The sequence below is a fragment of the Spermophilus citellus genome, assembly GCF_964194105.1.
Source record: "Spermophilus citellus genome assembly, chromosome: 10".
NCBI lineage: Eukaryota > Metazoa > Chordata > Mammalia > Rodentia > Sciuridae > Spermophilus > Spermophilus citellus.
This window is the reverse complement of record NC_138197.1, coordinates 120,944,442-120,968,315: the sequence shown is the minus strand read 5'-3', so window position 1 is coordinate 120,968,315 and position 23,874 is coordinate 120,944,442. Positions and strand designations below refer to the sequence as shown.

Genomic DNA, 23,874 nt, shown 5'->3' with positions numbered 1-23,874 from the left:
CTGTTCCTTTGAGCTTCTGGCGGCTCCTGCTGGATGCTGGCGTCCCTTGGCTTGCAACTGCGTCACTCCAACTCTGCCTGTCTTCACGTCTCTGTTTCTCTTCTTTCAAGTACACCAGTTGTTGGATTAGTGCCCCCCACCCCCGTATTAGCTGTTACATCTGCAAAGACCCTATTTCCAAATTATGTCACCTTCTGAAGTTCTGAGTGAACATGAATTGGAGGCTATTTCAACTCAATTGAATTTCTTTTTCTGAAAAAGTCATTCTTTTTAGGATTGAAGGGCACACGTGAGGCCCTGGGTTTGACCCCCACCACTGCAAAACAAAATCAAATCTTAAAAAGCAGTACTTTTAGGCCCACTCATCTGATTCGTACACCTATCTCTACACTGTTCCAACTGGGGGAGGTCACTTCTTTATCTACTAGATCTGGGAGCCTTGTTCAACTTGAGTGTTGCCCACCCCTGACCTCTACACACACCGTAATGAGGTCATTTCCCTCCTCCAGCTTCTTTTCTTTCTTCATTTCTCCTTTTTCTCTCTTTGTGACTTTTAACCACTCCTTTGTGACTTAGACCTCTGGCAGATGTCGCCATGCTGCAGACATGGTCGCACAGACCTGGATTCAAGTCCCCAGGGCCCACTACAGGCTCAGTGAAGGCGTGAGCTGAGTCTGCCCCTGGACCAGAGGCCTTGGGGCTGGAGATGCCTTTCCTGCCTCTCGGTTTCCTCATCAGAAATGCAGAAGTGGTGAATAATACCACAGATAAGGTGCCCCTGCACTGAATGACAAAGAAACTTCACCGTGAAATGAGCGACTCTATAGGAGCAGTGCTATAGTTTGGACCAGGAGCATTCCCCAAAGGTCCACATGGTTTATTTTCACGTTTCATGGGTGCATTATAGTTGTGCATGATGGCAGGATTGTTGTTACATATTCATACAAGCACACAATGTAGTCTGGCCGATATCATCCCCTAATACTTCCACCTCCCTCCCCACCACCCACCCCCTCTTCCCTCTCCTCTACTGATCTCCCTTTGATTTTCACAAGATCCCTGCCCCCCACCTTCCTTTTCTTTTTTCCTCCCTACCTTCCACATATGAGAGAAAACTCACAACACTTGACCTTCTGAGTTTGGCTTATTCTTGCTTAACATGATGGTCTCTAGTTCCTTCTATTGTCCTGCAAATGACATTATTTCATTTTTATTTACGGTTGAATAAAACTCCATTGCATACACACACCACACTTTCTCCATCCATTCATCCATTGATGGATACCTATCCATATCTTAAAGACCCATATGTTAAAGACTTAGTCCCCAACCCATGGCCCTACTAGAGGTATTAGAACCTTTAAGGTCATTGGGACCTGAAATGAAAATTGTGTGACCCTGGTCTCTTCCTCTCTCTCTTTCATTTGGAACATGAGGTGAGCATTTTCTTTCCACTACACTTGCTGCTTCCCATGGACCCAAAAGCAACGGGACCAACCAACCATGAATTGAAACCTCCAAAATTGAGTCAAAATTAAACTTTCGTCTTTATAAGTTGATTGTCTCAGGTATTTTGTTACGGTTACTGAAGCTGAAGAACACAAACAGGGTGGAGGAAACAGGAATGTCCTCTGGTGAGTTGCTGTGCATGGAAGGTCAGATAGCTCACCACAATGAGCAGCAGCCCTAGAGTTTTTCCAAGTTGATTTCTATCACCAGGGGTCACCCCCCAGCATAGCCTGGCTTTTCTCTTGCTCTCCCTCCCCCTCTTTCCTGCCCTGTCCTCTTGCCTCACTGGCTGCCCCACAGCATCTCCTGTTCCCACACACGGGCCCTAGCCTCACAATTTTCCAGATATAAAGCTTCTAGGTGCTGCTGAACTGGGCACTTGAGGAGAGAGAGAACCCAGGGTGGCAGCTCTGTGGCGAGGGAGCATCGGCTTGTAGCGCTGCACGGTAGTCGGTGCACATCCCTGCCCTGATTCCATCCACGCGGTGACCTAGACACAGGGTGCCAGGGAAGTAGGGGGCGGACGCGGCACTCTCTATTGTGTCCTGTCCCAGAGAGGTGACAGCGGAGCCCGACGGATGGCTCAGGTAACCCAAATGAAGGAGCCGGAGTGAGGTGTCCCAGGCGTCCCTGGCAAAGGGAGCAGATTATCTAATGCCTGGCCTCCAGGTCACTCACAATGACTGAAGCGCTGCGGGAGGAAGGGACAAGGGGTGAGAAATGAGGTGGTGGGCATGGAGCCTGGGGTACCACCCTTCCCAGAAGTGAGCAAGTCCCTCCTCCGCAGGGGGACACCCAGAACTCCACATAGCAGCCTCCTTGTGGGCCTGGCTGCACCTAAGGGAGGAAGCGGGTGGTGGGGATGTCACTGGCAGCTTGTTCTGGGCCGTCTAATCTTTCTCCATGTATTAACTCATTGGACCTTCACGCCTCTCTAAGAAATAGAGATCAATCCTCTCCCTTGGTTTCCTTGTTTACAAATGGAAATAATACCTGTTCCAACATAATAAAATCATGGTGGAATTCAATGAGTGGGCGTGCAGTAAGCACTTCATATGTATTCATTTTTAATATTTCATTATTGATATGGTCTCCATTTCACAGGTAAGGAAACTGAGACGCAGAGAAGGTAAGTAAACTGCCCACAATACACAGCTATCAGTGGCGAAATCAAGACGTAAACTCCTTGTGGTGGTGGAGTAACTGCTGCATCCTGGACTCCACAAATTAATTAAGGAAAAGAAGACAGATAAATCAAGCTGCTATTAGAAGCTGATTCCACCAGAGGGCAGTAGATGCATTCATAAAGGGACTTGACTTCAACCCATGGAATTTTTCTTTCAATATGCTCAATATTGAAAATTTCATTGTCATTTTATGCTAATTACTAAGGAAGAAATTGATTCCAACTTTTTTCTATCGTTTTAAAATGTAGATTATTGTTGTGAGGATTCAATGTGACCACAGATGTGAACTGTCAGATGAGTGAAGGACCTTCCACCAACCTTCAGTACACTTTGCTCTTCATGCATGAAAGCCCGACCACGTTGTTCTGGTGGGGGGAGTCACTGGGGATGGGGGAGTAAGAGCAGGAAGGTCACTGAGCAGTGAGAGGCAAGGACCTGCCACACACCACTGTCCCACCCTGCACTCTCCCCCATTCTGGGTCAAAAGACAAGACAGTGCTGTCTGGATTACTCGTGTGGCAACAGAGAAGAGAAGTCAACGTGTTAAGCACACATTTGGAGCAACTGCATTTGGAAGGCACCATGCTAAGGGCTACCCAAAGCATATGCCAGGTGGTGGAGAACACACTCTCATCAGGCGAGGGGTGACGTGGGAACTCTGCTTTTACAGATCCAAAGGAGCTCGGAGGGCAGATGGAAGGAAGAAGGGAAGATTCCATGAAAAAAAAAACACTCTGGACCACAGTTATGGAGCATGAATGGCCCTTGTGCCTTTGAAGAACAAGAAGGGAAGGAGGAGAGAGTCCCTCCCCCGCCCACTCGGACCACTCCACCTGGCCAAGAAGAGTGCACCCAAGACAGGTGGTAAGACTTTTCCTTCTTGAAGAAAAGGTCTAATTATTTTTGATTGCTTATTTTAAACATTTTGGGGAACTCCATCAGGAATGTACATTTTATCACACACCCATTTGGAAAAGCAGTATATCCTTATGTGTTTTTTTAATAAACATATAATTTAAGTTTGTGTGTGGCCTAAGTGTATGTGTCATATATATGCACAAACACATGCAATATAGTTAGTATTCCTTTCGATAGCTGATTCATAATTTTTAAGTAGACTTTTATTGTGGGAAATTTTATGGTTTCCAATGTCTATTTACTATAAATAATTTTGATAGGCTTTTTTTGTTGTTGTTTCTACATCTCTTATAAATTTTCTTAAAATAAATTCCTATAAGTTGAATTGCTTGGTCCAGGACATTAGTATTTGTTAATGTTCTTGATTGAAATGACCAAACTGCCCTCTGGAAAAACTAGTAATTAAACCTCCCAGCAAGGTCAGAAGTTCTGTTTCCCCACAGGCAGGCCCAGGCTGAGAACTGCCCCATCTGGTGTCCATGTCACTCAAAACAGGCTTCTTGGGCGGCTGCCCTCTGAGTTGGGAGCTGGGACCCAGCATTGAGCAAGAGAGACCAGAATTCCTGACTCTGGGCGCTTCCGTTCCACCAAGGGAGCCGCCAGTCAATAAGGGAAATCGGTCAAGCACAGACCAGGCTTAGGACAAATGCCAAGGAGGAAAGTGAATCTGGGAAGGGGCAGGTAAGTGCTGGGTGAAGGGGGTGAACTGTAGAAGAGGCGGGCAGTGGGGGGCTCCCTGGGCAGATGTCACTTCCTTGGAGAAGGGAGAAGGCGCCCAAACATCCAGAATACAAGATTCTAGACGCACCCCCATCCCCACCCCACCTGAGTGTGAAGGCAGGAGACTGGAGCCTCGTCAAGGTGGAGGGAAGTGGGTGTGGCCACAGCCGAGGGGGAGGGGCGACTAGGATCCACAGAGGGCGGGAGGGAATGGGGAGCTGCAGGATTGAACTAGATACCTGCAGCTGCTGGGTACAGACTAGGCAGGAGCGGGGGAAAGGAGGCCACAGGCTGCTATGATAATCCCGGAGGATATGGCGGGATAGAATCTGGGTGCACTGTCAAGGTGGCGGTGATGCCTACAGCTTTGCTGGGATGCAGGGATGAGGCAGAGTGAGGAAGAGAGGCGTCAAGGGTGAGTCCCAGTTTGGGGGGCCTGAACAGCTTAAAAGAATGAAGTTGTCATTTGCTAAATTGAAGAAGCCTACAAAGGAGCAAAGTGGGAGGCGGGGTGCCCAGAACTCAGATATGGACCTGTGAACTCGAGATCCAGTTCAAGACATCCAAATGGGGATGTCAGCGAGGCCATTAGGTAGAGGACCAAAATCAAGGCTGAGGAGAAACACTTAGGGATCAAGACACAACGGACAGATGGAAACAGGAACAGTCCAGAGACAAAGCCTGGCGGGCCCTCTGCGTGGAGGTCTGAATGGAGGAAGGAATCCAGGAAAGACAGGAGAATGTGCAGCCCAGTGGAGGGACCTAGGAGGGAAGAAGTGACCGAGTGATCCAGGACTGGGTTAGGACTGGCCACCAGATCAGCATCAAGGAGGTCACTGGTGACCGTGGAACCAGTCTTCGTGATGTGAGGGGGCAAACACCTGAAGGAAGTAGGATCCAGAGAGCAAAGGGAGACAGTGAATAAACTAGTCTTAGGAGGTCTCGTGCAAAGGGAAGGAGAAAAGGAGGCCTTAGGTCAAGAGAGGCTCTGGTTTCCTATTTAATCTGAGAGAAAGAAGATGCCGGTTGTCTGATCATAGAAATAGCTCTGTAGAGGAGGGGGCTTGGCTTGGGAATTGTTGGAGAACCTAAGGGGACGGTTGGTGCCAAGTCCTTGGTTGGGTAAAAGGATGGGTGCCACAAACTCAGGAGGAACATTCACCAACACATCCCCAAGATGCCAGCCAAGGAGAGGCTGGTCCCCATGGTGTGGGGAGGAAGGTCAACTGTTTCCATTTTTTGTTTTGTTTTGTTTTTTTCTGGGAAAAATAGGAAGGGGGTCAGCTGAGGGTGAGGATGGGGAGGGCGAGTTGGAAGTTAGAGAAGTGAGAAGATGGGAAATAAGCCCTTGGACAGCAAGGGGGACTGAGTGAATGGACCACAACAAGGTGGAGGTGTTGGTCCGGCAGCATTATGGACCTTCCGAAGCCCTGTGGGGACTATTCGTATGCAGCCGTATTCAGCTGGACATGTGTGTGCATGGCTTCAACCGGGGTCGTGGCTAGTGAAATCAACAAGAGGGGAGCAAGGGAATGGGGAGTGCGTGCACAGGGGCCGTCAGGAGGCAAGGCTGGGGTTTGAGCTGGTTAAGGAGGGACACAAGAGGCTGGCAGCGAAAACTGCAGCAGTGGTCCCAATGGGGGCCAAAGACTGTTGGAGAAGAGGGAAAGAGAGATGGTGGCCGAGTGTGGAGTGTTAGAAATCGCCGCGGTGAGAAGCTGTAGTTATCATCAAGAGCTGGGCATGAGATGGGCATCCATGCCAGAGGCTGGGGAGAGGACCAGCTAATTCTAGGAAGGAAGGTCAGGAGCTAGGAGGCCAGGGCATGGGAAGGTTCCCACAAAGACAGTGAAGTTTCCAGGACAGATGTTGGTGACAGTGGCCAGGGCAGACTCCCTAGTGGAGCAGCAGCAGCTGTGTCCAGCTGACCCCCAGGAGGAGGAGGGTGGACGGCACCTCTGATGGGGAAGCTCCTCCTGGTGCTGGTGTTTCCAATCATTTGATTTTAATGAGGCTAACCCTTCCCTGAGACTCACTGGCCATTTCTACTTCCTTTATGAGCTGGTCTCTTGGTTGCTTTGTTTATGATTCTCTGGGGGGGGGGGGCTTCATCTAAGAGCTCTTCACAAAGCACATTAGTTAACCCTCTAGATGTCACCCGGCTGCCTTGCTTCCCAGCCACTTGCCTTATAGATGTTTCCTGGCTGTTTTTTTTTTTTTTTTTTTTTTTAGTTGTTAATGGACCTTTATTTCTTCACATGTGGTGCCAAGATTCGAACCCAGTGCCTCACACATGCTAGGCAAGCGCTCTACCACTGAGCTTCAACTCCAGCCCCTGGCTACTTTTTTTAACATAGATTTTTTTGTTTGTTTGTTTATAATACTTGGGGGGGGGGGGCGGTGAAACCCAGGGCCTTGCACTTGCCAAGCAAATGCTCTACCACTGAGCCACATCCCTAGATTTTTCATTTTTTACATTGTCAATTCAGAAATATTTTATGAGTTCAACTTGTATGTCATCCCCATAAATCTCCTTCCCATTCTCAGATCAGATAAAAACTGTTCACCGATATTTCCCTTGGTTTTATAGTCTCATGATTCATGATATGTTCAAATTCATTCAAATATATTTATAGGATAGTATGTGATATTTTGACATTTCTCCATCCAATTATTCAACTGTTTCCAATATCATTTTTTAAAAAAAAAGTTCCTTTACATTCTGAGAAATTATCATATGAAAAATTTATATTCACAATAACCATATAAATTTTTGTGTTTTCTCTTCCATCTTCTATCTGTTCCTGTACTGGCCTTCCTGTGGCTACTGTGATAATGCTTTGGTGTTCAGCAAGGCACATTCTCCTCCTTGTGTCCACTCCTCCGATCTACATGCTTTATGGTTACAATTGCACTAAAACTATAAGTAAACACAAGAAGATAACAATTTGTTCCTCAAGGACCCAACCTCCTAGAGCTGAATATCACTTTGAATAAGGAATTAGGAAATCCAGATTATGGATTTCATCCTGTAGCTCCAAACAGAACCTACATCAGTTGCAAAATATACCCAAGTCAAAACCTGTAATGGAATTAAACAGGGGAGGTTTTTGGATCAAGCAGACCCTCTGCCTAGACCAAAACCCCAGACTCTCCTCTGTTCTGACTGGCTTGTTTCTATAGGGATCTGTGGTGGTGAGAATATGATTACTCCGATCATTTGCTCTGGTGTGGAATGTCCAGCCTGGGACCTCATTCAGTGCTCTCTTCATGTGATTTCCAGCACCCAGATCTCCTGGCTTTCCTCCCGCTCCATCCCCTCTCTGGCTGCTCCTTCATTGGCGTTTCCTCATCCTCTGGACTCCAGTGTCTGGGAACAGCCCTTCAATCTCTTCCTCATCTGCTCACCCTGCTGGGGACCCCATAAGCCCTATACACACATACCCAATTTTTACCTTCAGCTCCCACTTCTCTCTTGTTATCTTTTGCCATGAAGCCAACAGATGCATCTCAGGCTGGGGCTAGAGCTCAGTTGGTAGAGTGATTGCCTTGCATGCACAAGGCCCTGGGTTCAATCCCCAACACCACCACCAAAAAAAAAAGTATAATTATCATTATGGGGCTGGGGTTATAGATCAGTGATAGAACACCTGCCTCACACACCTGAGGCACAGAATTCAATCCTCAGCACCACATAACAAATAAACAAAGATATTGTGTCCATCTTTAAAAAAAAAATGCATCTCGAACTTTATGTCCAAATCATTTTCTTACCCACTCCCCAAACCCTAAAACTCCAAGTCCCCTGCATCTCAGAATGGCAACTCCTTTATCCCAGTCATTCAACCAAAATCCTTGGAGTATTCTTTTTAAAAAACATTTTATTTAAAAAAAATTTTTGTAGTTGTAGATGGAAGTGTGTCTTTATTTTACTTAATTTATGTAGCGCTAAGGATCAAACCCAGTACCTCACAGGTGCCAGGCAAGCGCTCTGCCACTGAGCTACAGCCCCAGTCCCGGAGTACTCTTCAATAATTCTCATACTCCTGCCTCCTTATTTGATGCCTCAGCAAATTGTCTACTCTATCTTCAAAATCATCCAGAATCTAACTACTCCCAAGGCCACCTCCCTGTTCCAAGCTATCCTCAGCTCTCCCCTAGGTTACTCCAACAGCTTCCTGACTGACCTCCCAGCCCCCATCCTCATACACCAAACATAGCAGCCAGTAACCCCAGCTAAGCCAGGATCCCTCCACTGCCGGAAACCATCCAGCAGCCTCCCACCTCAGAGTGAAGACCATGGTCTGCCTCCAGAATCGCCCCCGCCAGCAACCCCCGACCTCTCCTAGGACTCTGCCATTTGCAATCTTCGCCAGTTATTCTGAAATCTCTTCAGTTACGCCAGACACACTCCCACGCGGGCCATTTTAACTTGTCCTTTCTCCTTAGAATGTTCTTCTGCTGGATACCCATGTGGGTGGCTAGTTCTCCTTCAGGTCTTTGCCTTCAAATGTCATCTGAAAAGATGAGTAATTCCCCGATCATCCATTTAAGATTAAAACAGCAATGCCCACCTTCCCAACTGGCTCTCCATTCTCCTCTGATATTTTTCTGACAACCACAGATATGTATTTATTCTTTTAGTGTCTCCCCTATGCAGAATATAAAGCCCATGACGTCAAGGACTTTTGTTTGATTTGTTCACTTCTCTATCTCCAATGCCTAAAAAATGCCAGGCCCAGAATAGACATTCGGGAAATAATCACTAAACGAATTGCATCAATGAGTCTATGAACTGTCACAAATCTTAGCATTAATTATAATACAGAATTAATTTTATCCTATTGATTGAAAGGGTCCAAAGCACTGAAGGCAAGTAACTTACCAAAGGTCCTAAAAAAGTCCCAAAGATCTACCACACCAATAAAAAGACACTGCAATTGCCCCAGAAGCCTGGTCCCCTCTAGAAAAGAGTGACAACAATTTCACTTTCATTCTAACCCAAGCCATTTCTTCCGAGTGGGTCCCTGGTGTTTGTAAGAATGGAAAAGAATATATAAAGCCCCTACTTTCTAAGGAGTCTGTAGTACTTTAATATCAAATATTTAGGGAATAAGCAAAATATATAATGGAGTGCTAAATTATTATATGGTGATTATTCCACTGAAGGAGAAAGAAGTTTAATCTAATGATTTTGTAGAAAAGGGGGAAATGGTGAAGAAATAGGATGATCTAATTACTAATTTCATTCTGCTGTTTCTGCTTGGTGCTGGGATAGGCGTGGCCCTCCCCCATGGAATGTTCCTGACACATTCGTTGCCTGAATCTACCCAACACAAGCTGCACATCAAGACCCTAGGAATTGTGTATTACAGCTTAAACGGGAAAGCTGCACCTTGGCAAAGCAGGATAGCATTAGTCATGTTTCCCACAGAGAGCGCCACAAAACAGGCATTGGAGACAGAGACCAGGCCTGAGGGCCACAGGTAAAGGGGGCCCAGCACCTGGGCTCAGGACTGCTCCACTCCCCAGGGGCTTCTCACGGATGTCAGAAGTTCCAACCTGGGGCCAAAGGTCTCAGAAGCTCCACCCCTTTGTCACCACATCCCACGCAAGTCCCAGCAGTTGCCAGGTTACACCAAGAGCTTTCAGGGCTCAGCCCTGGCATCTGCAGCAGCTTTCCTCTCCCACCCGTCACTGGAAACTCACTCCCTTAACTAAGGCTGTGCCTGGGGGCTGCTCTATAGGGAATCTCTCCTCACCTGCCATTCTGACACAGTGTTCCTGTTCTGTGCTCCCCTTGCCAACCCTGGCCATGGCTCTGTATACCACCGGTTGCCTGGTACATCCACCACTACTCTAAGGCGTAACAAATATTGCCTTTAGGCTGTGCCCCAACTGGTGACGACTGATAAATGGCTGAAAAAGCACAGCTGGGTATCAGAACACCATCTACAGAGAAGCACTGCATTGTCTGGAACTGCTTGAATTTTTTTAGGTGCACAAAGTAAAAATACATAAATAAGATAATTATCTTCCTGGGAATGAGTTCCTCATAGAATTTTTGAATCCTAAAATTCTTTACAACCCTGACCTGGGTACAGGGACAAAACTGTTATTGACAGCTTCCATTTGTAAAACCAAGCCTGTTCTCTTCCTCTTCACTGCTGAGGGCCATTGCCAAGTAGGAATGACGCATCAAAATTTCCTTGCCAGCATACCCCATGTTAAATGGACTTGCCTTGGAAATTCACTGTGACATTGCATGTGTGTTTGAGAAAGGTGACCCTGCTCAAGGACCAGGGTGGATCCAAGATTAGGGTGTATCCTGCAGGTTTGAGGAAGTATCCCGCTCCTTGGGTTTAGGGCGTTCCCGGTTTAAGACAAGTTTAAGGTGTTCCCGGTTTAAGACAATATGGGTTTTAGGGAAGTTCCAGGTTGAAGATTATTGCTGCTGGGAATAGGGCGTTCCTGCTGCCTGAGTTCCCGTTGAGTTCTCGGGAGATTCAAAAAGTATTGGAGAAGAAAGCCTCGTGGAGTAGGTGAATTGGGCGGCGGCAGAAATGGGATTTCCCCAGAACATGTGTGTAGAGGCCGGTGTGAGTTCGGGAATAAAGAATTGCTGTTTGAATCTACAAAGCTGTGGTGGCTCGTGATTCTGTGCCCAGCCAAGACTGTGGCACTTCACATCTTACCAATTCAAAGACTCATAAGGGCACTCCCAGCCCCACCATCATACTGACTTGGTACCTTCTCCAATTTCACCTCTCCCCACAAAGCCTAGTCCAGATCACCTCTGGAAGCTCAGATCATCTGGCTACATTCTTCGGGAACCCCCAGAAGCTGGTTGTAGTTTTCAGAACTGGATTTCTACGTTTACTGAATTAGAAGCCATTTTTCCCAAACTCAATTCTAGATGTCTGCTTAACTGGATCTAGGAATTAAGCACGTCCTAGCTGAGAAAGTTTGATAAGAAACACTTTTCTAATCATTCTTAACTATTCAGAGGTTCTCTGAAGTTCAGAGATGTGGCTCAGGGGGAGAGCTTGCCTGGCATGCATGAGGCCCTGGGTTCCATGCCCAGCCACTGCAGGGATAAAAAACTCAAATTCTCTGAAACTCATCTCTCCGTTAGATTTTTTAACAATAATCTTGTAAAGAAACAGATATTAACTCCTAAGATTCAACCGTGAAGTCTTTCCTGGTCTCACTTCCTTTTATAAGATCTTCACGTCAATAGTTTATTCTTCTCAAAGTCTTTCCCTCAAGATTCTTGCAACACTTAATAAAGATGATAATCATCCACCTTAAGAAACAGGGAAGTGGGTGGCAAGTATTATTAACACGTTAGATCCACAGGTTCTAAATATAAATGGTGTCTAGTTGAAGGAAACGTTAAGACCTGTCATAATATGGAAGACAACTGCTCATTTATAATGAAATTGATGATGTTTCAGGAATGTGTTTGAACTAACTTTTGAACTGGGTTTTTATTTTATAGGACTGCTATTAAGAGTCAACCTAGGGGAGAACAAAAGGATGGGGAAATGTCAGAATCCAACATGAAAAAAATTCCAATGGTCCAAACTGGAAGCCTTTAAGCAGCAAGGTAGTGACAGTATTGGATTACAGCCTGAAAATGAAATAAATACCCATAAGTCCATACAATATAATAAGTTATTGAATAAATAAGTAAATGTGTGAGAGGGACAACTGTTTCCTAGGGAAGAACTCTAAATAATGTCTGTAGAAAGAATGGGGTGGTGGAATGAGATGAACATCATCACTCTAGGTACGTGTACGATTGCACGAACAGTGTCTCTACACTGTGTACAACCAGAGGATTGAAATGCTACAATCCATTTGTGTACAATGAATTGCAATGCATTCTGTTGTCATGTACAACTAAGTAGAACAAATTTAAAAATTAAAAAAAAAAGGAATGGGGGAAAGTCATTGGAGTACCACAGGAAGAGCTGCTATAGGCAGGATCCAGGCTGGATTCGAACACAAGTGGGCAAAACACTAAGGAGAAAGAGGACGTTCACAGAGACCCAAAGATCTTTCCCCAAATACTACTAACTACCATGGTGCTTTTAACAAATGCACCAAAATTCCTGAATACTAATTCCTCCTGGAAAGCTTGATACCCCTGTCCTAAGTCTAAACTCAGTGACTCACTTATAAGGAACGGGACAGAAAAGCAAAACTAGAAACTTTTTAGTGGAGAGAGCCAACAGACACCACCTACACGACCAAGGTCAACATCGCCAGTAGTAATCACGTGGGGATCACAGGCTTTAGGATATGATGGGATGAGGGGGCATTTCATTTCTGTGGGCCTCTTCCCCAAAATCTGTAATGCCAGCCTAGTCGTAAGAAAACAGACCCATTCAAACCGAGGAGCATACTACACAATCTCTAACTAGCAGGCTTTACAAGTGACAAGGTCTGGGAAACAGAGAGCCGAATGAGGAAACGTCAGGAAGAGGGAAAAGGAGGCAGATGACAACTGGAACAGAATACCATGGCATCTTGTTCCCAGGACTAAGAAAAGGATATCAGTGGGAAAACAATGGGATCTGACTAAAGGTTAGAGTTCATAGTGTGGTCTGTGTTTAATTTCTTAGTTTTGACAAAAAGTATAGATATATGAGATTAATCTTCAGAGAAGCTGGGCTAAGGACATATAGGAAAGTCTCTGTACAATCCTTAAAATCTTCTGTAAATCTAAAATTATTTCAAAATTAAGTTTTCAAAAATTCAATCTATGGGTTATCCTAATCAGATAAATTGCTTATAGTCCATCTATACATCATTGTGGACTTGCAGGTACAGTACAGGAGTATGTGTATCATGATTTCTTAGTAATTTTACCTTTTTTAAAATCATTTTGATGTCCCTGTGGTTATCATTTAGAGCAAATATACAAGACAATGACTTTCTAGTTATAAAAAAACTTGGCATTTTTCATAGTATTCTATAAACTTATTAAATTATCATTATCATCTTTTCATATCAATATATTCTATCTATACATTAAAATGCCATCAAAGAATGATTTGTTTGAAAATGTTCTTTTAAAAACAATTAAGAAATACAGGAAAGAGGGATAAAATGTTTAATTGTTGAAATACACTAGTTGAGTACTTTATATTGCAATAATAAAGTACAAACGTCATTAGTAAATTAAGAATTTTCTAGATATCCAGGTATCGTCAATCTTAGGTCCTTGAAAATCATATAGAACAAGTCTGACGAGATGCCATGATCACACAGAGGTGGAACGAGAGACTTGGTGGCCATGATGTATGTGTGGTCCCACGAGCCTCTGACCAAAGAAACAGGAATTCAATCAACCCGTGTTTTTGGCATGCAAATTTAACTAGTTTATTTTTAAATACTGCAATGCTATACAATGTTTCAAATAAAGAAAATTCTCTAACATCTAAATCAAATTAGAAAACCAAATAGTAAAAAAGGGAAAGAGATAGTAGTAAGAATCCATTTACCAATTTTACAGCTAAAAATTAATGTGAAGTAGAAACAGTGAAAGATAAGAGGCCAAATATTTTACTTTAGGTAATGCATTTATAATGCCTTATTATCTAAAGTTATAAATAGAATAAGGATTTTGTTATATAAAAATTATCCAAAAAGTATCAGAGAAAAGACATGACCTCCACAAGCTGAGTGGAGCACGACAGCCCAGGCTGGACAATGGCCTCCAGACAGACTGTGCTTGTCTTCCTGGGCGAGCCACAGAGTCCATAAAAAGCACACTGCCTGACCGGATCCCTCTGCTGTCACTGTGAACTGAGCCCATGCTTTCTTTCACTTAGGATTGGGGAGGGGGTGACTTTAGAATTTCCTTGGGAATGTCTGTGCACGTTGAAATGTCCCTGGGGCCTAACTCCTTCCAAATTGATGAGCAAGCTGTGAAGAGAACAAACAGAAAAGAATCAGCAAACTTGAAAAGGTGTATCAGATAACAATGCACAGCCACAGTCTCCCAATTATGTACTGCTTTTTTTAAGTTGAGTACATACTCAACATCCACCCAATATTTGTTGTTCTCATTGGAGTACATTAGTGCATGGCATAAAAAGAGACCAAATCAGGTGGCAAAAGAGACTTATAAACTTACAATTAAAATGCAGCATGATAAAAAATGCCCAAACCTGGCCACATGCATGTATAGACTGTTCAGTCACAAATCTCCCCTCCCTCCATGGTCAGAAACTCCAGGGAGGGCTATTCCAACTGTCCACGTGAGGCTGAGCTCCCTGGGGATTCTGAGGAAGCCAGCCCATGCACTGGCATCTGAGAACCATGACTTCAGTACCCTGCATGTCTCTGTGCACACGATTTTTACCCTAGAGTAAAGAGAAACTTTTACAAAGAAACTACACATTGCGTTGTGGGCCAAGTAACTTTCAGAAATTCTGAAGTTATAGCTGAATTTCCTTAAGAAAGTAATCAAATCAAATGTGAACTTGGGTCAGTGAGTAAGCTCAGTTCTGAGAGATTCTACATGTTGGTCAAAAAAAAGTACAGCTGATACTTTTTCCATAAGTCTTCTTCTCCAAAAGACAGACAGACTTCTCATCAGGATGTCCATCCAACAGCTAAGTCCAGAAAGCCACAAGTTAGACATGTCCCAGACCAGCACCACAACAGCCACGCAGCCACTGAGGAAAATGGTCAGCTATTCAACTTAGAAAATCTTTCAGGCCATTCCAAGAGGCAAAAGCGAGACCAGCATCAAAGTGATCATTTAGGTCTCTTCTCTGGACACGTCGGTTACCTTGGACACGAATTCTCTCACTACCTCCATGGTCGCTGCCACTGAACTGTCAGTCTCCTGTCAATCAACCGCCTCCTCTACCACCATTGCTGCTGCCACTGATTGTGCTGCTGCCCCCCTGACATCACCGGGAGGTCTTCTTTCTAGGTGCTGATGCCACAGAAGAAACCGCTGCCCTGGGTGCAACTGAAGCCGGCACTGCTGCTGACCCTGGAGATCGCCTGGTCATCTGCCCCCACAGCTACAGTTGCAGCTGCCCCTGCAGCCACCGCTACTGCTGCCTGCTGCCAAAAACCACCGCCACTACCAGTGCTACCATGGCCTATGGGACTGCTTCAGGGGAAACTCCAGGTTTGATGGCACATGGCTGCACCCATTTTGGGACACCAGCCAGGGCCTGGGGCCTGGGTGCCAGTAAGTTTACCACCCCAAGAGCCTCTGTCAGGGGACTCCAGATAGGACCTGCAGGTCCAGTGTGGGGGTGCCTGCAGGTTTGGAGGAGACTGGAGTCTTCCTGCTGAGAGTGCTGGTGGCCCTTGTCTTGCTGCTGCATCTCGGGGTTGCTCTTCTGCAGGAGTGTATCCCTGGTGGTCTCTCTGCAAGAAGGAGTAGCACTGAGATCTTGAGACTGCAGAGTGGCTGAGTCTGAGGTATCTGAAGCCCAGATCAGTGGGATAGAGACTGGGTTTGCAAGGGCTGATCTGGGCTTGGTGATCCCAAGAGATGTCAGAGACAGGGCTGAGAATCTGTTGAACACTGACAGACAGTTTGGTTTTCTAGCAATATTTATTTTATTTTTTTATATTTATTTTTTCAGTTTTCGGTGGACACAACATCTTTATTTTATTTGTATGAGGTGCTGAGGATCGAACCCAGCACCCTGCGCATGCCAGGCGAGCGCGCTACCGCTTGAGCCACATCCCCAGCCCTATTTTATTTTATGATTTACTAATCTCTCTACCATACTTGGAACAGGATGTTTTTTATGCATCAGTGTGGGGAGGACAATCAGATATGAATGGTGGTTTATAGTTCTGTTGTATTCGTATGTCTTTAATTTTTTCTCTTTGCTCATATGCTTCCTCTCTCTTGCCTATTTTCTTGGATTTTCTTTCCAACTTTTCTCCAACAAACAGCCAATCTCTGTCGGCTCCTCTTCCACTCTTCTTGTGAATTTTTACTTCTAGCTTCTCTCTTCCTCCCTGGCAAATATTGTATACTACACTTCCTCTGTTCTCTCATCCACCACTTGAAACTGTAAATCATTTTAACAAATTTTCTGTTTGTACTATAGATAGCTATTGAATTCATCATTTTGGTTTAATGTGAGAAAGCAGTAGATGCCTTAGCTATTAGGTTTAAAGCTATATATTGTGTTCACTGGGTGCTGTTGATATTGGTCTCACCAGTAAAGGTGAAGTGCTGGAAACCTTCAGGGACACTATAGATAGGTCTCAGGGTAGAATTTATCCTGCCTTATATCCATACTTTTAGATGGGAAAACACACTAACAGCATAAAAAAACAAGGATATATAGCACCCCAAACAAACCAAGATGCTTCAACAACAGAAGCCACTGATAACTTAGTAAAGGAAATGTCCAAGAAGGAGTTCAGATTTGATACAGTTAAATTAATATATGAATTAAAAAAAATAGTATAAGGAGTGAAATCAAGGAAAAATTATAGGAAGTGAAAGATCACTTCAATAAAGAGTTATGATTGTGAAAAAAAAACAAACAGAAATCTTTAAAATCGGTAAACCAAATTATAAATTCAATAGAAAGCATCCCCAACAGACTAGACCATTTGGAAGACAGAACCTCAGATAATGAAGACAAAGTATAGAATCTTGAAAGCAGAGTTGAGCATGTAGGGAAGATGGTAAGAAACCATAAACAGAACATCCAAGAATTATGGGATAACATGAAAAGACCAAATTTAAGTGTTATCAGAATAGATGAAGGAGCAGAGACACAAACCAAACGAATACACAATCTTTTCAATGATAAAATAGCAGAAAATTTGCCAAACCTAAAGCATGGAATGGAAAATCAAATACAAGAGGCTTACAAGACCTGAAATCTACAAAATTACTGCAGACCCACATCAAGACACATTATAATGAGAATGACTAACACAGAGAATGAAGATAAAATTTTAAAGGCTAGGAGAGAAAAAAATCAAATTACGTATGGGGGAAACCAATTTGGATTTCAACTGATTTCTCAGCCCAGACCCTCAAAGCTAGGAGGTCCTAGAATAATATATTTCAAGCTCTGAAAGAAAACGGATGCCAACCAAGAATTTTATATCCAGCACAATTAAGTTTCAGATTTAAAGATGAAATGAAAACCTTCCATGATAAACAAAAATTAAAAGAATTCACAACTAGAAAGTCTACACTACAGAGCATTCTCAACAAAATATTCCATGAGGATGAAGTTAAAAAAAAAAAAAAAAGTGAAACCAGCAAAGGGAGGATCTACACTAAAGGGACATTTAACCAAATGAGAAACTAAGTCAAAAAACCAGAAATAAATCAAAATGACAGGGAATACAAATCATATCTCAATAATAACCTTGAATGTTAACAGCCTAAACTCATCAATCAAAAGATATAGACTGGCAGATTGGATTAAAAAGCAAAACCCAACAATATTCTGTCTTCAAGAGACTCACCTCATGGGCAAAGACATCCACAGGCTGAAGTTGAAAGGATGGGAAAAAACTTATCACTCATATGGACTGCATAAACAAGCAGGGGTTTCCATAAAATAGACTTCAAACCAAAGTTAATCAGAAGAGACAAAGAAGGATATTTCATACTTCTTAAGGGAAATATAGATAAACAGGACATAACAATTATAAAATATTTATGCCCCAAATAATGGAGCATCTATGTACATAAAAAAAAAAAACCCTTCTCAATTTCAAGAGTCAAATAGACCATAATACAATAATATGGGGTGACTTTAACACCTCTTTCACTACTGGATAGATCTTCCAAACAAAAACTAAATAAGGAAACTATAGAACTAAATAATACAATCAATAATTTAGACTTAACAGACATATATAGAATATCTCATCAATGAGCAAATACACTTTCTTCCCAGCAGCACATGGATCCTTCTCTAAAATAGACCATATGTTATGCCACAAAGCAACTCTTAGTAAATACAAAAAAACAGAGATAATACCAAGCATTCTCTCAGACCACAATAAAATGAAATTAGAAGTCAATGATAAAATAAAAAGTAGAAGCTACTATAACAAATGGAAACTAAATAATATACAACTGAATGATGAATGGATAGTAGAAAAAAAAATCAAGGATGAAATAAAAAAATTCTTTGATATAATATATCAAAATCTCTGGGACACTGTGAGGCAGAACTATGAGGAAAGTTTATTGCATTGAGTATATTTATTAGAAGAATAAAAAGCCAACAAATAAATGAGCTAACACTATATCTCAGAGCCACAGAAAAAGAAGAACAAATCAACAGCAAAATCAGTAGAAGACAGGAAATAATTAAAATCAGAGCTGAAATCAAATCAAAAGAAACAATTAAAAAATTACAAAACAAAAAGTTGGTTCTTTGAAAAAACAAATAAAATAGATAAACCCCTGGCCATGCTAACGAAGAGAAACAGAGAGAAAACTCAAATTACTAAAATACAAGATGAAGAAGGAAATATCACAATGGACATGTCTGAAATACAGAAGATAATTAGAAACTATTTTGAAAATTTATACTCTAATAAAATAGAAAATATCAAAGACATCAACAAATTTCTAGAGACAAATTTCTATGACCTACCCAATGAGGAGGTCACACATGATTTAAACAGATCAATTTCAAGTAATGAAATAGAAAATGTCATCAAAAGCCTAACAACAAAGAAAAGCCCAGGCCCAAATGGATTCTCAGATGAGTTCTACAAGACTTTCAAGAAGAATTAACACCAATACTCCTCAAAGTATTCCATGAAATAGAAAAGGAAGGAACCCTTATAAACTCATTCTATGAGGCTAATATCACACTGATACCAAAACCAGACAAAGACCCATTAAGGAAAGAAAATTTTAAACCAATATCCCTGATGAACAGAGATCAAAAATTCCCAATAAAATTCTGGCAAATCGCATACAAAAACATATTTAAAAGATAGTGTACCGTGATCAAGCGGGGTTCATCCCAGGGATGCAGAGTTGGTTCAGTATACAGAATCAATAAACATAATTCATCATATTGATAGACTTAAAAACAAGAATCATATGATCATCTCAACAGATGCAGAAAAAGCATTTGACAAAATACAGCACACCTTCATGTTCAAAACACTAAAAAACCAGGGATAGTAGGAACATACCTCATCATTGTAAAAGCTATTTATGATAAACCCAAGGCCAGCATCATTCTAAATGGAGAAAAATTGAAAGCATTCCCTCTAAAAACTGAAACAAGACAAGGATGTCCTCTTTCACCACTTCTATTCATCATCATCCTTTAAACTCTAGCCAGAGCAATTAGACAAAAGAAAGAAATTAAAGAGATGCAAATAGGTAAAGAAGAACTCAAACTATCACTATTTGTTTTTTTTTTTTTTATGAGAGAGTGAGAGAGAGAGAGAATTTTTTTTTAATATTTATTTTTTAGTTCTCGGCGGACACAACATCGTTGTTTGTATGTGGTGCTGAGGATCGAACCCGGGCCGCACGCATGCCAGGCGAGCGCGCTACCGCTTGAGCCACATCCCCAGCCCCAAACTACCACTATTTGTTGATGAAAGATTCTGTATCTAGAAGATCCAAAAAATTCCACCAGAAAACTCCTAGAACTAATAAATGAATTCAGCAAAGTAGCAGGATATAAAATCAACACTCATAAATCAAACACATTCCTTTACATCAGTGATGAATCCACTAAAAGAGAAATTAGGAAAACTACTCCATTCACAACAGCCTCAAAAAAAAAATAAAATAAAATAAAATACTTGGGAATCAATCTAACAAATGAGATGAAATATTTCTACAGTGAAAACTACAGAACACTAAAGAAAAAAATTGAAGAAAACCTCAGAAATTGGAAAGATCTCCCATGCTCCTGGGTAGGCAGAATTATTATTGTCAAAATGGCTATACTACCAAAAGTGTTATACAGATTTAATGCAATTCCTGTTAAAATCCCAATGACATTCTTCATAGAAATAGAAAAAGCAGTCATGAAATTTATTTGGAAAAAATAAGAGACCCATAACAGCTAAAGCAATCCTTAGCAAGAAGAGTGAACTGGGAGGCATCATAATACCAGACCTTAAACTATACTACAGAGCAATACTAACAAAAATGGCATGGTATTGGCACCAATAGACATGTAGACCAATGATACAGAATAGAGGATAGAGACAAACCCACATAAATATGGTTATCTCATTCTAGACAAGAGTGCCAAAAATATTCACTGGAGAAAAGATAGCATATTCAACAAATGGTGATGGCAAAACTGGAAATCCATATGTAGCAAAATGAAATTAAACCTCTATCTCTCACCCTGCACAAATCAACTCAAAATGGATCAAAAACTTAGGCACTAGAACTGAGACCCTGCACCTAATAGAAGAAAAAATAGGCCTAAATCTTCACCACATCGGCCTAGGATCTGATTTCCTTAATAAGACCCCTGAAGCACAAGAAGTAAAATCAAGAATCAATAAATAAGATGGATTCAAATTAAAAAGCTTCTTCTCAGCAAAGGAAACGATAAATAATGTGAGGCGAAAGCCTACAGATTGGGAGGAAATCTTTACCACATGCACCTCCAGTAAAGCATTAATCTCTAGGATATATAAAGTACTCAAAAACCTGAACACAAAAAAACCCCAAATGACCCAATCAATAAATAGGCTAAGGAACTGAACAGACACTTCACAGAAGAAAAAATACAATCGATCAACAAATACATGAAAAAATGTTCAACATCTCTAGCAATTAGAGAAATGCAAATCAAAACTACCCTAAGATTTCATCTCATTCCTGTCAGAATGGCAATCATCAAGAATACAGGCAACAATAAATGTTGGCGAGGATGTGGGGGAAAAGGTTCACTCATACATTGGTGGTGGGACTGCAAATTGGTTTAACAACTATGGAAAGCAATATGGAGAGTCCTCAGAAAACTGGCAAGGAAATCCAGCTATCCCACTCCTTGGTTTATACCCACAGGACTTAAAATCAGCATACTACAGTAATGCAGCCACGCCAATGTTTATAGCAGCTCAATTCACAATAGCTAGACTATGGAACCAATCTAGGTGTCCCTCAATAGATGAATGGATAAAGAATATGTGGCATATAAACTCAACGGAATATTACTCAGCTTTAAAGAAGAGTGAAATTATGGCATTTGCCAGTAAATGGCTGGAGTTGGAGAATATCATGCTAAATGAAATAAGCCAATCCCAAAAAACCAAAGGCCAAATGTTTTCTCTAATATGCGGATGCTAATTCACAGTAAGGCAGGATGGCAATAAAATGGCATAATTTGTAACCATGAATAGTAAAGAAATATTTAAGCTAGCTACCTGAAGCCGAGTTCTCCTGAAGAAACTTTAGACCCACACACTAAAGTCAACTTGCCCAACTCTGCAGTGAGAAAGTGAGCCCAAGACGCTCACCTGAGGCCTTAGCTGCAGCAGAGCTGCCAGGCTCCTGACCCTGTCTCCAGGGCACCTCCTCCCACTCCACGCCTACACTCTGTGAAATACACCCATTTCTGGAAGGGGAATGGGTGATATAAAGTTGCTTTCAACTACATCACCTTTTGTGCATGATACAAACACAATTCAAATTCTTGTGCAGGGAACTCAGAAATCTAGAATTAGAACTAAATCCTAGAAACAAAAAATCTTCAGCAAATTCCCAGAGAAATCCAACACCCTGGGGCACAGGTGGTAGGGATCAAACCCCCACAAGGCTGCTGCCCTGATGAGAAAGTCCTGGAAGACCTGGCTACGCAAAGCTTGTCACGGTTCCTGCAGGGAAGAAACTCCCCACGGTTCCTGTGGCCCCCTCCTCCAGCATGTTAGCCTCCACTGTGATCGTCACAATCCCACCCCACCCCAAATACTGACTCCTGTACTTCCCTGAGCAAGAACCCGGATCAATATCAAAAAGTCATGCTCCCGGTCTTAAAATGCTGGGTTCTCGTTTACATAAAAAGAATAACGGGCTGATTGACGATGGCAGTGGCGATGATGATACCAGAAGCAACCACTTATTTCACCTTTAGCCCTAATAACAACCCTGAAATCTAAGCATTAAATCTTTTTTACAGATTACAAAACAGAGGCCACAAAGGGGGAATTAATGCCCAACCAATAAGTGAAAAAGCCTGAATTCAAACCCAAGGCTACCTGACTCCCAAAGGAGAAAAAGCTGTCTCAGGAGACAGGCTATTCCTGCCAAGAGGCTGGGCATCACCAGGCAGGACTGAACAGAGTGGGGATCCGAGCGCTGAGTGCACGGCTGGGCAGACCAGAGGCCAAGTCTCCTGCCTACTCTATCTCTGCCCAGGGGTGACCACCCATCTCTACTGGAGATCTGCTGTGGACACACCACCTCTCTGTGCATTACCTGAACCCTGGCTCTCCTTAACACTTCATATGGATCCTCAACTAACCATTCTGAGCCTCTCTGATTTCTAATGATCTGTCATTTCTCAAATCTTAGGCCCTCAAGACCTCAGTGTTTTACATGGACTCACAGGTCGTTCTTATTAAATAAATTAAACTGCATTTAACACAAAGGAGGTTTAAAAAGTAGTTGTATAGACAAATAACCTCAGTATTAATCTCTTTACATACTCAAATCTATAGAATGAAACTCTGCCTTCTAATCCTGAAGTTCAAGATTTCTTAGAAATACAGAGCAATAAGATCCACAGTTTATTCAACAAATCTAAACATATATAAAGAAACATACAGTACCTCTTGATTATTGAGTCGGGATGTTATTTTCCTCTAATCTTAAAGAGAAAAAAATCAAGAAAATTAAGTGTTCAGATATAAAGAACAAATTCTAATTTTCTACAAAACTACAGGCAGTGATAACATACACTTTTTTCCCAGTCTAAATCTTGGAGAAATAGCAATGAGAAACAAATTACAATAGTATGTTAAAAACAATAGAAAACAGCTTTGTGTGCAAAGTAAATATATCAATAGTCACTTAAAACTATGTATCATATGACAAAATCATCACCCTTGTTGGTAAATCAATGTTCTTGCCTCATTTTGAGTTTCCTAGCAAGACACCATCCATGTGGTTGCAGTCATGTCTGTTATTCAGAAAAACTTCCTTAGCTCCAAAATTAATAACTATAAAACTCAGAAAAGGGAACCTCATTTCATTTAATTATACAATAGGCAGTTACTTTTCCTTAAATCACCAGACTGCTTATCAGTTAGTCATCTTTATAGAAATGTACCTTTGTATTCCACAAAAACTCCATAAACGTATTTAAATGTTAGGATTAATTATCATACTGATCATTACTTAATAAGAAATTAAGACTACATAGAGCATAACCACAAATAAAAGCAAAATTTGCTCTGAAATTACTCTTAACATGTGGGTGACAATTTCAAGAAATGATTACAGTAATCAAATAACACAGCAATCAAAAGGATGGCTCACTGAAACTACGTAATATGTAGACTGAGTCAA

General features: G+C 42.1%; 1 protein-coding gene across 1 annotated transcript in view; it reads right to left on the bottom strand.

Annotated features, from left to right (window-relative positions):
- Positions 1 to 14,047: 14,047 nt before the first annotated feature.
- Positions 14,048 to 23,874, bottom strand: part of LOC308657991 (overexpressed in colon carcinoma 1 protein) — a 42,365-nt gene continuing 32,538 nt past the window's right edge. The window contains exons 5-6 of the mRNA XM_081310355.1: positions 23,136 to 23,173; positions 14,048 to 14,270 (exon numbers count right to left, since the gene is read on the bottom strand). Of these exons, the coding sequence (XP_081166481.1) occupies positions 23,169 to 23,173 (5 nt within the window). The 3' untranslated portion in view covers positions 14,048 to 14,270; positions 23,136 to 23,168. The remainder of the gene's footprint in view (positions 14,271 to 23,135; positions 23,174 to 23,874) is intronic.